Genomic DNA, 13,793 nt, shown 5'->3' with positions numbered 1-13,793 from the left:
CGAGGCGCTGGCCCGGTTCCCTGCGGAAACCGCGCCGCTCATAGAACTAGGAGCCTTGCCTCCCTCGTTCGTGCAACCCGCCCAAGCCTCCACTGAGGCAGGGGCGCAGTCGCTGAGGCCGGGGCTCCACTGAGCCAGATGCGGAGAAACTTCGAGCCATACTCGAATTTCCCGCGCCCAAGGACGTACGCGGCCTGCGCCGTGGTGTGGGAATGGCCAACTATTATCGTCCTGTGCCCGCGTGCAGGCACCCTTGACCGAGCTCTTGGGAAAGACTGCCGCATGGCGATGGGAGCCCGAGCAAGAGCGATCCTTTCGCCTCCTGTCTAGTGTCATTGCCGAGACAGCGCAGCTCAGGCTACCCGACCTGACCAGACAGTTCGTAGTCCAGACTGACGCGAGCGATCTGGGTTTAGGAGCAGTTCTCCTACAGGAATTCGATGGCGTGCTGCAACCGCTGGCCTTTGCCAGCCGCTCCTTGCTGCCCTCGGAGAGGAATTATTCCGTGACCGAGAAGGAGTGCCTCGCCATCGTGTTTGCACTGCGCAAATTTGACGTCTACCTTGATGGAACGCAATTCGTGGTGCAGACAGACCACAGTGCGCTCAGTTGGCTGATGCGGCTCCGCGAGCCTGCGGGTCGGCTGGCGCGCTGGGCTCTCCTGATACAGCATTACGACTTTTCCGTGCAGTATCGAAAGGGGAGCACAAACGTGGTAGCTGACGCGCTATCCCGTGTCCCACTCGCCAGCGGCGCCTTGACGCCTGTAGGCGGAGGGGGCGAAACAGCGGACGAGCCGCCGGGCGGCAAGGAGGGGGAGCCCGCAAACGGGTAAACCCATTCCGCTAACCAGGCAAGCAGCGCTTCGCAAAGCGGACGAGAGGCAAAGCTCTTCGTGAGCGCCTCGGAGGTGCCGACGCGAACGGAAATTTTGGCTGCAAACCTGAGTGGGGACGAGACCAGGCTCCCCTCTGGGATGACTGGAATCGTTTTCAGCCCTAAAGAGCTACTGAAAGCCCAGCAAAATGACCCCTTTTGTCGCGAGGTGAGCGACGGTCTCAGGGAGACGGAGCGCCGTGACGCTACTCGTATTGTAGCGGGCGCAGGGGGGCAGAAGCCAGCGTGTGTCGCGGCGAACCCCGGGGATTCATATTTGCTGGACAATGACGGGCTCGTGCTGAAATACATAGCCACCGATGACGAGTCCATCGACCCGTTCAAGGTGGTTATCCCCAAAAGTCTGAGGGGTGCACTGTTGAGATTCTCTCATGACGAACCACTGGCCGGTCATCTGAGTGGCTCCAAAGTTTTTGCAAAACTGAGTCAATCGGTGACGTGGCCCGGCATGAAGCGTGACATTTTCCGCTATTGCCGTTCCTGCCATGTCTGTCAAGCGGTGAAGTCACGGGGCGGCAAGCCGCCTGGAATGATGAAACCGATTGACAGTGTGCGTCCGTGGCAGATGGCCACCTGCGATTTGATGGGGCCTTTCCCCAGGAGCAAGCAGGGGTTCATAGACCTGAAGGCCTACGCGTCACGGTCTGACGAGCTTGCGCCGGTACCCATTGGTATCAAAGGCAAGCGCAAAGGCACAACTGGTGCTGCGGAACGCAAGCGTACGGAGCACCGGTACAATCTGAGGCGACGGTCACCGGCGTGATTGATGCCGGACGGCGGACTCTTCCGCAACCGAAGGCACGCAGCCTCAGCTAGCTGGCGAGCTTTCTCGTCAGGCCCTACCCAGGCGAAGCACGGTGTGTTATTTTTTTGTTTTTTTTTTTGTTTTGCAGCATGATCAGTTCCAGCCTTGTGTGTTTATCAGTTTATTTATTTGTTTGCTTGAGTCAGTTTCTAGCCACTTTCGTTTCCTGCTTGCTCGTCTGTTTTTGATCTAGCGTACCGAGATGTACATAGGCAAACTTCAGCCCGCTCGTGCTTGCTCTTATCTTCTAGAAGGAATAGATTGAATTAGGTGTCGTTTGCACGGCGCGCCTTTTCTCATTTCCGACCCGACTGTGGGTGGTTGGCTCGTTAAGGAGCCGTGTGTCGCGGTGCGAGTTTTGTGCGGCCCGTATGGAGGGGAAGTTGGCGGGGCGTTTGGGGCGATGGGGGGCGGTAAGTGCACCCTTTGACCCTCGCCGCGGCGCCTCTGGACGCTTCTGATGGGGGGGTCGTTGTCGCCGACCAGCGTCCGCGCACGTGCCGGTGTACGTGTGTTTGTGTTTGTGGCTGTGTGCGCGCGTAACCATGAACCAAGGTGACGCCTGGGAGTTGTGCCGTTGTGTTCTTCCGCGTGAGCGCGAGGATGAGCAGGACCCCTCGCTGTGGCCAAGGTTACACATCAGGACGCCGCCGAACGTCCTCGCCCGTTTCAGCCGGCGTGAAGGGGGTGCACTAACTGTCTTGTGCCCGAACGTGATGTCGTGTCCAAGGGCGCGAGGTCAGTGCTCTGCCGCGGCCCCGTCGTCATCAACGGAAAGAAGACCGCCATCAGTCGTCGGCCCTCCCAACCCGTTCAACTTGAAGTCTGCGAGCGGTGAGTCGCCGACCAGCACACTGGGCCGTGCCATCGAACTTCGAGGCTGACATCCACATGTCACATAGCTGTACAGTTTTATTCACATCTTCTTGTGTACCGTGTATATAATCTGCAAGCTGTTTTGATTTACTGAAGCGTATGCCAGTGTTTGTTTGTTTGCCTTGTTTTTTCCCTTTGTTTTCTTACGTTGTTGTGGCTGGAACTAAAGTGTAGCTAGTTTTTTTTGTGTATTCATTTCTTTATTTTGGAACTGAAGTGTAGCTTATTTTTTTGTTTATTGATTTCTTTATTTTTGACCGCGTGCTTTGCCGATGGGTAGGAGGGCATTTAAGGAGAGGGGGATGTGGGAATCCTGGCTTTCCGCCGTCGCCTTTGCGCGGCTGTGCCGGCCTCCCGCGTTGTTTCTCCTCTTTCCCTTGCTCCCGCCTCAGGCGGTGGAGAGGCGGCTGGGTGACTAATCACTGTCATTTAGCCACAGCTCCGCCCCGGCTCCCCAAGGGCCTTTGCCATTGGCGCCTTTTGGCGGGAATTCGGGACCCGCTTTGGGCGGCCGCGTACCGCGCGACCGTCCGAGCGGGGCCCAGAGAGAGATCCCTCCGAGACAGCGTAAGGTGCGTACGCTACTTCCACATCACTGCGGCGTAAAGAAGACGAGCACAAAGGAAGAAAACACTTACGACACGGAAAACTTACGCTACTGTTTTGTCCGTGCCGGCCTTTGCCGTTCGGACCAGTGCTTACTCGAGCTCGCCCGCACGTGTCCTCTGACCTGCAGCGGCTCGAGCCTGTCCAGCGGGGTCCAGCGACCTCTGACAGGCGTACCTTGCGTTGAATGCCCACTCTCTCTCGCAACCGGCCCAACGGTCGACACGAGAGAGAGATCACAGCACTGCCGCGGGGACATTCTCCTGCAGCGGCGTGCTAGCGGCGCGCATTGCTCGAGTCGCTTCGTGCGCGCAGCGGAGCCTTGCTCCTCGCGCGCCCCCGGGACGGGGTGACGATTGAGTGTGTGTGTACTGCTGAAGGACGACGTGAATAAACGTCTCCTTTGTGAACTTGGAGGCCTATTTCTTTGCGGCGAATCGCTCTCCTCCCAGCGGAGGTTGAGTGCGCTGCATCGGTGTCCCAGTGGTGTGTGGTGACGGCTGATCGGGGCCCTTGGCTCGCGCGAAGCTCGAACCCGCGGTGGGTGGTGGCCTATGTCCACGTAGAAACCCACAAGCTTTACATGAGCCCCATATGTACAATTTTTTTTAAATTGCAGTGCTCAGTCACTTATGGTGACATCATTCGACATGTTTTCAGGCATCCCTAAGCATGGATCATTACTTAGGCTTGCCCTAGCATCTGTCTTCATGGACTACCTTGAAGCCAATGTGGCGTTTCCAATGGAAACTGAAATCTGTGAGCTAGCGAAATAGTGCTGTGGCTGAAAATCTTTTTACCCCTGATGAAACAATGTTGCAGCATTGTTGGCTGCAAAGCTGATTCAGCCTAGCCAGGTAAATTTTTTTCTTGGTCACAACGTAATTAATAAATTAGTAACTGCACAACAGAGCTCGCCTGATAAGTTTACCCAGCTTGTAGAAACGCTATTGTGGCCAAATGCAGAGTAAAACTATGTTATGATATCTGTGTCGTTACTACATTGATCATTTTGCTTTCAGGGTTTGGTGCTTCATTTCCTGAATGTATTTTATGATCCTAATTTTACAAATTGTGTACTTACCATTGTTATATATGTATATTGAAACACAGTCAGTATTCTGTGTTGCCTCTTCAATTCCTTGTACAGGTGCCGTCAAAAGTAAATGGAAGGCAATAGTAACAAAAAAAATTTAATCATTGCGCGCTCAATTCATGCATCCTTGAGTACATATGTGCAGACTAATTGTGATTGTGCGAATTGCACTGTGCACCAACAAACATGGACCATAACGCTTTAGATTTAAAGAAATAAAATTTTGTTGACAAAGTCGCCTTCCATTTACTTTCGACGGCGACTGTACATATCCTTAGACACGTCCTGTAATAATGTGACCAGTCGATTCTGCCACTCTGTCTCTGGTATAATTCTTTGTTACCAATACTGTAAAATTTTTTTTTCTTGTACCCACCCCTGTTACCATGTCTCTGGGGATTAACAGTATATATAAAAAAAATAAAAAAATATATCTATGTCAGAAGTCTCATGCCTGCAGTAATGTAGTAAACTCATGCTTCAGTCTTCTGGGTTAACTGGTGGGGCGCGGATGACACTCCCATCAGAATCCAATAGGTCTCTGCTCGGCAGGCTTGCACACTGGCAGTTGATGGGAGCTGTTTTCCCACTTGGCTGGCTTGATGCTTAACCTTGTCCGACCAATCGTGACGGCACTCGCACCACGAAGTGGCGTGGCATTCTTTGGGTGAAGCACTGGTCCAGCCTTAAGGACAATTAGAGGACAAAAGGCACTGAATATGAGGGGATCAAGTTTAATCTTGCACAGCCCTTTAATTGTGCACGTACAACAAAAAATATTCCTCCAAGTCTGGCGTCCGAATTTCAACCCCGAAAAAAAGCATTTTGGGAGCCCTTTGAGAAAATTACACCATTTCAATTTGTTTTCCTGCAAGGATCCATTTTCTCACACAGTAACTCATGTTTCAGCATTCAATATGTGCGTGGCTGACACCACGACTATTCATTCAGAAATATGTACAGAAATGCACTGTGTACAACACTCCCAAGATTTGTTATACCTTTCTGTGCTAAAAAAAAAGAGGCACATACACATACAGTAATAACAGAATGATGCCCTTGCTGATGCACTGTTACAGAGCACAGTCGACTCATGATGGTTTGAGCTCAAAAGGATCTGAATGTTGGCTGACGTTCTCCAGAGTGCGCACAAGCACAGTTGCAGGAAAGTGTCCTAACGGTCTCCTAGAGAAAGTATAATTGAAAAGACCGACATTTCGAAAATGCTTGGTTCTTTCTTCACGGTTGACAGCGGGAAGTTCAGTGTCAAGCTTTATAGTGAAACTTAGGACAAACTAAACCTGGCCTATACTGACACTAAACTACAGATGTCACTTTCACTGAAAACAGAGGTTGTATATACGAGTAAAGGCTAAAAAATGAAATACAGGCATTGCCATCAACAGAAGAGTTTGTAATGCATCGACACAGTTCTTTAGACGTAGATTTCAAAGGCAAGGCTACTTCGCCGCTCACTTCAAAACAGTGACGACAAAGTCGTTTTCAGTGTAGACGCCACGAATTTGAATCATGCAGCAGGAAAATATTTTTGACACTATTTTCTCAACAATAAGTTGCGTCCTCTGTTGACAGACAAACATAAGTATACAAAGAAAGAGCCACAGAATGATTTTTTAGCAAAAAGAAAGATTTTATGGAAATGTTCTCAGCGTCTTTAAAATGTTGCAACACTAAGTGCCGAGTCGTAACAAACATGCTCTTAACTTCAGGCATGATACGATACACTGCCCTTCAAAACATCACTGCTCAGTGGCATTAACCAATCAGTGAAAATTACCTTCAATAACAAACAGCCAAGTGCTGCTCTTACCAGTGTTTTCTCCTGCTGAGCTGCTGTCAATCATGGTTCATCACTTAAGACATTTAAAGCGACATACACTGCTCCTGAAAGGAGGCACAAAAGCACCTGTGCAATAGTCACCGGCATATATAGCTAATTATTTCAGTGAGGGCATACAAGCACACATCTAGCCAGAAGTCTCAAGTAAAAGTAAAAAAAGTCATTCATTAAGCACATTTTGCACAAGGGTTTTCAACACGATGCTCCACACAAGCAAGGTTTGTCTACGGTTGTCACTTCTTACGTGCCTTTCCCTGCTTTTCTTTTCGCTTCTTAACATGCTTGGGTATCTTCTCTTTCCGTTTCTCTTTCTTTGCCTCTCGAATGGCCTTTTTCCTCTCCTTCTTCTCCTCGAGTGACTCCCCCTTAGGCCTGGCAGCGCTCACAAACTTTGACTCCTTTTCATCGCTGTCCTCCTCGTCTTCACTGCCACTTTCAGAGCTATCAGAGTCCCCCGAACTAGCATCCAGAATTGCCGGCTTCTCAGCAGGACCCGAGAGGTCAGACTTCATGCCAGTGATAGTGTGGTAGAGGATCTTCTTGTTCTGCTCCTGCACGCCAACGATGTCCTTCTCAAAATCAAGCACGTCATCCAGCCGATGTGGTATGTACGCTTGCTTGAAGACTTCCTCTTCAACCTGATTCGTGGCGTCTGCGTCACCCTGTTCTACGAGCATCTGCGCCCTTTCAAGGTAAGCATCCATGTTGTCTTCGGTGATGGTGGGATCCGTGACAAAGTCGAACAACTGCCGGACACTCATGGTCTTCACGTCTCGCCTTCCGAAGAAGTCGGTGATGTTGGTGCAATCTTTGCGGAGAAACTCGAGGGCATTCGGGTGGTCGTGCTCCACCGATTGCGACACGTCGATGATGATGATCTTCCCTTCGTGGTAGAGCAAGTTGTACTCGCTCAAATCGGCGTGCACGAGCCGGCAGTCGCGGTACAGACGCCGCATCATGACCACGCAGTCCCTGTACAGCTCGCGAGCCTTGGATCCGCCGAGCGGGACGTCTTTGAGCTTGGGAGCCGGCCAGCCGTCCTTCCCGACAAACTCCATGACGAGGACGTGGCTTCTCAAGACTATGGGCTTGGGACAGGGCAGACCCGCGGCGTGGATACGGGAAAGGTTCCGCATCTCCTTCTCCGCCCAGGTTCGCACCATCTTGCGCGGGTTACTGCTGCAGTAGCCACTTCGGAATCGGAACTCGCCCGTGACATAGCGGTCGCGGTCCTTGAAGACCAATATGGACGTCTTGTAGATCTTGATAGCCCGATCGGGAGCGCCGTCAGCCGTGGCGTGGTACACGTTGGCTTCCTTGCCCGTACTCACGCAGCCGTTGATCTGCTCCACCAAGCCCCGGTTGAGGAGCTTGAAGAGAATGATGCGCGTTCTCGGGTCGAGCACTTGCTCCGCCGTGGCCCTCTCTACTTTGTCGCGGACTCGCACCCGCTCGTTCTCCTGCCTGCGGTTCGCTTCGTTCAGCACGCTGAGCGCGCCTGCGGCCACAGCCGGACCCGCGTAGGCTTCGAGATTTATCCTGGAGCTGTACTTGCCGGAGAGAACTTTGCACTGCGACTGGAATGCGTTGGCGTTCGCCTGGACGTTGCCAGGGGCGCGAGACAAGTCGTCCCAGTCGTAGCCGTCGTCACTCGCCTCCTCGTCGTATGAATCGTCCCCGCTCGCGGGCTGCTCGGGGCTGCGGCGCGCGCGCGAGGAGACGTTGGGGCTGGCCGCTGGGGCGGTGTCTTCAACCGCATCGTCGAACTGTCCCTCCACCACGTCCGCAGTCACAGTTTTATAGCGATCCATAGCACAGAACTTAACGATGTAGTAAGAAATCTGTCAGTTCTTCGCTGGGCTGCAACCACATGGTCAACATGAGCTATGCGCTTACGTACTTCGTCTTTGGATTGGTCTGGATTGGTTTCGCCTACAAAACTTACCTCCCGAGTTACGCAAAAGCAACATAATCATTATGCATTTCAAAATAATCAGCTGGTTATTTCATTGAATGTATTTGAACGACTGCGTCATGATCACAATTAAATTTTTTGTGGTGCGCTTCGGCCAAATCACATGATAATGACGCCGGCGGCCATGGAGTAGGGATAGGGCCCCTAGCAATACTTGCAAGTCTTTCTAGGGACCCTAGTAGGGAACGGCTAACGTTGCGTTTCATTTTTGGCAGGCAGACACGCGTGTGTCACTAGGCTTTGCCTTTATTTTTTTTACGCGGTGACCGCTGACTGACCATGGACGCTAGTGACACGCATGTATCAGCAGCGCTAGCAGCAGCACTATGACGTCAAGCGTTGCGTGTTTTTGGCGAAAGTGGCGCGTTCTTTGATTTTTGTACTGCTCCCATGATTGCAAAAGGTGGCATTGTAGTCAGCTGTGCTGCTGGTAAGGCTGAGGCCGCTGCTGCGAGTGTTCTCCACTGCCACGTGCGACGACGTGAACGGCAAAAAGCGTCTTTTTTTTTTTTAACAGTCATTGCCTTGCACCCAATCTTATTGCCGACTGTGTACTTATTGACCATCTGGTACGCGTGTACGGGCTTTGTGTAGCCTTGTTTTTTTATTTTGCCTTTTTGCTGTAACGGTGTAAAGTTTAGGTATTTATTCCATGTGATTTGTAATCATAGCAATAGCTTTGACGAGACACACGTTACAGTTTTATTGCTTTTGCGTTAATCAAGTTCAAGTTCATTTTTCTTTCTTACAAATGAGGAGCCGGGACTAAAAGCTGTGGTAACAGCTTGACTGAAGGTCCCGACTCCTTGAGACAGTGGCAGTACAGAAGGAAGGCGAGGGTCACATCATTTACATCATTTAGTAATGCCATGGGCATGCGATGCAGATCCACATTTACGCGAAGCGCGAACACACATGCAAAACGAAAATCGCAATACACACATGTACTCAAAGCAAATGTTATACATAACTAAAATATACAGGATAGATGTCCCAAACTTTGGACAAAAAAAAATCATGTCTGCTTCTTTCACAGACTGAAATTGTCTCGGCAGTAGTCACGGATATTGTGTTTTGAATTTCTGGTAATATCAAAATTGTCATGGATTAGTTTGTTTAGCAAGATGGGAAGGTTGTAACTTAAGGACTGGTTCATAGAGTAAGTTCTTGGTGTTGGAGTGATCCAAGTTTCTTTGTGTCTAGTGTTACGGCAGCTGTTATTTTCTCTCAGTTGTCCAAGTACAGTGAAGGGATTATCACGTTGTTGTGAAGAGTATTTATAGCATAATAGAAGCCTGTAAAAGTATAACACGAAGATTGGAAGGATATTATACTTTATAAAGATATTTCTTGTGGGGAAAAGGAATGGCACATTTGCTATGGACTGGACGGCTTTTTTCTGCAGCAAATGCAATCTATGAAGATTTGTTACCCCTGTTGTTCCCCAAAACCAAGCTGCAGTATTGGATATGACTTAGTACTAACGCGTTGTAGAGCAACATCTTTACCCTTATTGGAAAATTATGTCTAAAGCGATCAAGTATACCTAGAGCTGAGGAAACTTTCGAACAAATGTGTTCTATGTGCGCATTCCAAGTTAGGTTGTGAGAAAAGATAACTCCCAGTGTTTTTACAGAAGTCACAAGCTCTATTGGTTGGCTGTTTAAGGCTATTTTGAGAGGCCTAGATATTTTCTTTCCCTTAGGGAGGTATAACAGAATTTGTGTTTTTGACGGATTTATGCGCAAGGAGTTTGCATCTGCCCATGAGTGCAGTTTATTAAGGGCTTCGCTTGTTTTGCGTTCAACGTCGGCCTCGGAAATACCTGTGACAAAAAAAGTTGTGTCATCCACAAATGACACAACCTGAACATTACTAGCGCTGTAGACGATGCCATTTATATAAACTAAAAATAGCAAAGCCCCAAGAATGCTTCCTTGGGGCACTCCGCATGTGCGAATAACACACATAGGTCAGCTTGCGTATTCTTTTTGGTTCTTTTTTTTTTGCGTAAAGCGAGCTTTTGTTGAAAACGGAGAAACATTCGGACACCCATGGTCAAGAAGGCAAAACCGAAAGCAATAGTGGGTATGCTAGTGGCGCCTTGAGGAGCCCAAGGGTACAGATGAGACAGCTCAATAGATGGCATGCTGACACAATTGTCTGCTCTCTTGTGGATTATGCATGCTTATAAGACTTCTCTGGTTTTTCTGCACTTTATTTTAACGTCTAAAGATATATGTCTCGTCAAGCTAGGGCTGCACTCCAATGTAACTTGCAATTATGTGGTGATGACCCTTCCTTTTCTCACTCTCCATTCCTCTCTTTCTTGCCCTGTATATATGTCACATACACCTTTACTCTCTTCAGTTGGGAAGGCCAGCACATTTTCTTCTAGGCATGGCAGGTTCACTATGCAGGAGTAAGAAAGCAGGGGCTTTACATGTAGAATTTTCCATTCCACTAAAATGTGCTACACAGTGTACAGGAGTAGCCTGCAGAAGCTACTTCTTCTTTTGTAAGGCACATCTGGCATAATGAAGGCCAAGATCTGGCTGAGACCTGGAACAAGGAGTGCAAGGGAATGTCCCAGATTTGGCTTGCAGAATTACCGGATTCCGTCGATTCTAACGAGCCCTTGATTTGCAACCTGCTCGTTTTTTATGGTCAGAAAAAAAAAGTGCAATTCCTTCGACTGCAACGCGCACCAGATTTTCATGCTTCGGGTTGGTTAGTTTGGTTTATGTGGTATAACGTCCCAAAGCGACTCAGGCTACGAGGGACGCCGCAGTGAAGGGCTCTGGAAATTTCAACTGCCTGGGGTTCTTTAGCGTGCACTGACATCGCACAGTACACACGGGCCTCTAGAATTTCTCCTCCAAAGAAATTCAACCGCCGTGGCCGGGATCGAACCCACGTCTTTCAGGTCAGCAGTCGAGCACCATAACCACTGAGGCACTGTGGCAGACTTTTCATGCTTCAATAAAGAAATCAATCTTCTTACTTGGAGCAACCAGCCTTTATTGCAACCGCTCTAATGTTACGATGATGTAAATGGTTTCACCGCCCCACTTGCCTTTCCCCACCTGGCTGACAAAATCACCGTCGCTCATCTTCGACCTCAACAGCCCAAAGCATTTCATCCTCCGTGCTGTCCACAGCACTAATAATTCCGCGCCTCTAGAAGGCCTTGTTGACCGCGGCAGGCATGGTTGTGTGCCACACATCCTTCACCCATCTTGCAAAGTCCTGCAGAAAGGCATGCTTCGTCCTGTTGATTAGCGTGAATATGAACTCTGTACGTCTTCACAACCAACACTTCCAGGTTGGCTAAAGTCCACGTCGTAGCCTTTCTGACGAGACACTTCAGATGCTCACGAGGTCTATCAGTATCCACGACTGTGGCAGGTGATGTCAATCCACAAGAAATACTAACTTGTCATTTTGTGATGCCAATGACAATAGGGTGCTTCTGACCTAACCTCATTTTCGGACTTGATTCTAATGCGCATGTGTTTAAGGCGAAAGCCTTTAATGCCTCATCGCTGTCGACAGAAGGTTGTCGAGAGAAGGTTGTCAGCAGAGGTGTCACGCTTTTTCTAGTCAGAGCCGAAAAAAAATCTTTCTGCACGATGGGACTCAAACCACCATCCTTCCGTTCTGCAGCCGAGCATGCCAGTGGCTACGCTACTTCCTGCCAACGCATATGTAGTTCCCCTTGTCTGGGACACTGCAGAGTGTTTGCAGAAAGGCGTCGAATCAGACGGATGCCTCCCAAGCGCCCTCCAGTGTCTCCAGCACTTAAGAACACCTTAGCCACACATCAGTGACTCAAGCAGCAACACTGCGCTTAAGGCTTTCACCTCACCGCACTTTAGGTCAACAAAGTGCCCCCCAGAATTTTTTAGAATAACTTTTCTGGAAAACACGTGCACATTAGAACCGAGTCACTGGATAGCCGCGCATCTTTCAAACCTCAGGCAATACGTCAAAATAAGTGAATATGAATCTGAAGAGTTAGATGTCTACTCCAGTGTTCCACAGGGGTCTATGCTGGGCCCTATTGTATTCTTAATATTGGTTAATGAAATTCACTCTCATGTTGAACCTAATATAACGGTAAGGCTGTTTGCAGATGACTGCGCTATCTATACCACAGTGAATACAATTAATGACCAGGTATGTTTCAATTCTTCCTTGACTAACATTGCCAGGTGGTGGCAAGAATTCGGGGAATGAAAATAAACATGAAAAAAACCACATCTATGACCATAACTCGAAAATCGGTGCCCCTAAAGTTTGCTTACCATCTAATGGGAGTACAAGTAGCAGAAACCGATGCAGTTAAATATTTAGGGGTTACCATCACAAGCACTTTGAAATGGGATGTTCACATCACTGAAACGTACACAAAAGCGTTCAGACAGCTTGGATTTCTGTGAAGGAAACTTTCACGTGCAGCAGCTAAAGTAAAGCTAGCAAGTTTTATAAGCCCCGTATGACCAGTCCTTGAATACGGCAGTATCATATGGAATTCACACCAAACGTACCTTATCAATCAATTAGAAGCAATTCAAAACAAAGCCCTTTGGTTAGTTTTTTTCACAGTATTCGTGGCACGTCATCACAACCACACTACGCAAGAGAGCAGACATCCAAATTTTGAGGAGCCGGCAACAAGTTGGTTTTTTAGTTTCTTTACCTTCTCTATCATGACCGCATTAATATCAACTGACACGAATACCTAAAGCCACTACGCCAGCACTCAGCCAGAACAAACCATGACGAGACAATCAGGCCATTTATCATCAGCTGTAACACTTTCAAGTATTCTTCCCGTCCATCATAGAATTATGGACTAAGTTGCCAAGTGATACTGTAACCTCGATATCTAAAGCGCCAATTCACAGAGTGTGTTTCAAGTGCATGTACTCGTAGGTCTTTCCAAAACTGCTGTAAAATGCCCAATGTTTCTTGTTGTTCTGTTTTTGTTTTCGCTAGGATGCATAGTAAGTTGTCTACAATTGTGATTTTGTACCCACTCCTTTGTGAGCTTGTGAAGGCTTACAGGCTTATAAAGAGGAAGAAGTGGGCTCTGGCAGGGCATGTAGTGCGAAGGCAAGATGACCGCTGGTTCTTAAGGGTAACGGAGTGGATTCCAAGAGAAGGCAAGCCTATAGCAGGGGGCGGCAGAAAGTTGGGTGGGTGGACGAGATTGAGAAGTCTGCGGGGATAGGGTGGCCGCAACTGGCGAAGGACAGGGTTAACTGGAGAGACAGGGGAGAGGGCTTTGCCCTGCAGTGGGCGTAGTCTGGCTGGCGAAGATGACGAAATAAAAATAAAAATAACACTTTAAGTAGGCTGGCTGACGAAGCTGGAATTTTGGCTGTTAGTTGTTGGCCAACACATGTAGGCCACAAAGGCAGTGTTAGCATTGATAAGCTCTCTGTACACAAAGGCTCGTTACGGTTCCAGCAGCCGTATCCAAAGCACGCTCAGAGAGAATTATGACCACATCTGCCACTGCTCGTCAAAGAAGGCTCCTGAATGAGGACCGAGCTATATGGGCCAGTGGCATAGCCAGAAATATTTTTGAGGGGGTGTTATATACGCCGCCGGAAGAAAAGAATAAAAACAAAGAGAGCTTGAACACAAACAATGTCTCAATCGTTTTTCA

The 13,793-nt window shown here is 48.9% G+C and overlaps 1 protein-coding gene across 1 annotated transcript; it reads right to left on the bottom strand.

Annotated features, from left to right (window-relative positions):
* Window positions 1–4,998: 4,998 nt before the first annotated feature.
* RIOK1 (RIO kinase 1) lies at window positions 4,999–8,036 on the bottom strand. Its single transcript, XM_089564155.1, has one exon. It carries the CDS (start codon window positions 7,950–7,952, stop codon window positions 6,375–6,377), a length of 1,578 nt encoding a protein of 525 aa, XP_089420281.1. The 5' UTR covers window positions 7,953–8,036; the 3' UTR covers window positions 4,999–6,374.
* Window positions 8,037–13,793: the final 5,757 nt, after the last annotated feature.

The sequence above is a fragment of the Amblyomma mixtum genome, chromosome 10, assembly GCF_055824585.1.
Source record: "Amblyomma mixtum isolate Tamu chromosome 10, ASM5582458v1, whole genome shotgun sequence".
Classification (NCBI taxonomy): Eukaryota; Metazoa; Arthropoda; class Arachnida; order Ixodida; family Ixodidae; genus Amblyomma; species Amblyomma mixtum.
The sequence above is the reverse complement of the archived record's forward strand: the minus strand, read 5'-3'. Positions and strand labels throughout refer to the sequence as shown.

What these genes read in the sequence shown, in the direction of transcription:
- RIOK1 (XM_089564155.1), bottom strand. Translation starts at nt 7,952, where the DNA reads ATGGATCGCTATAAAACTGTGACTGCGGACGTGGTGGAGGGACAGTTC.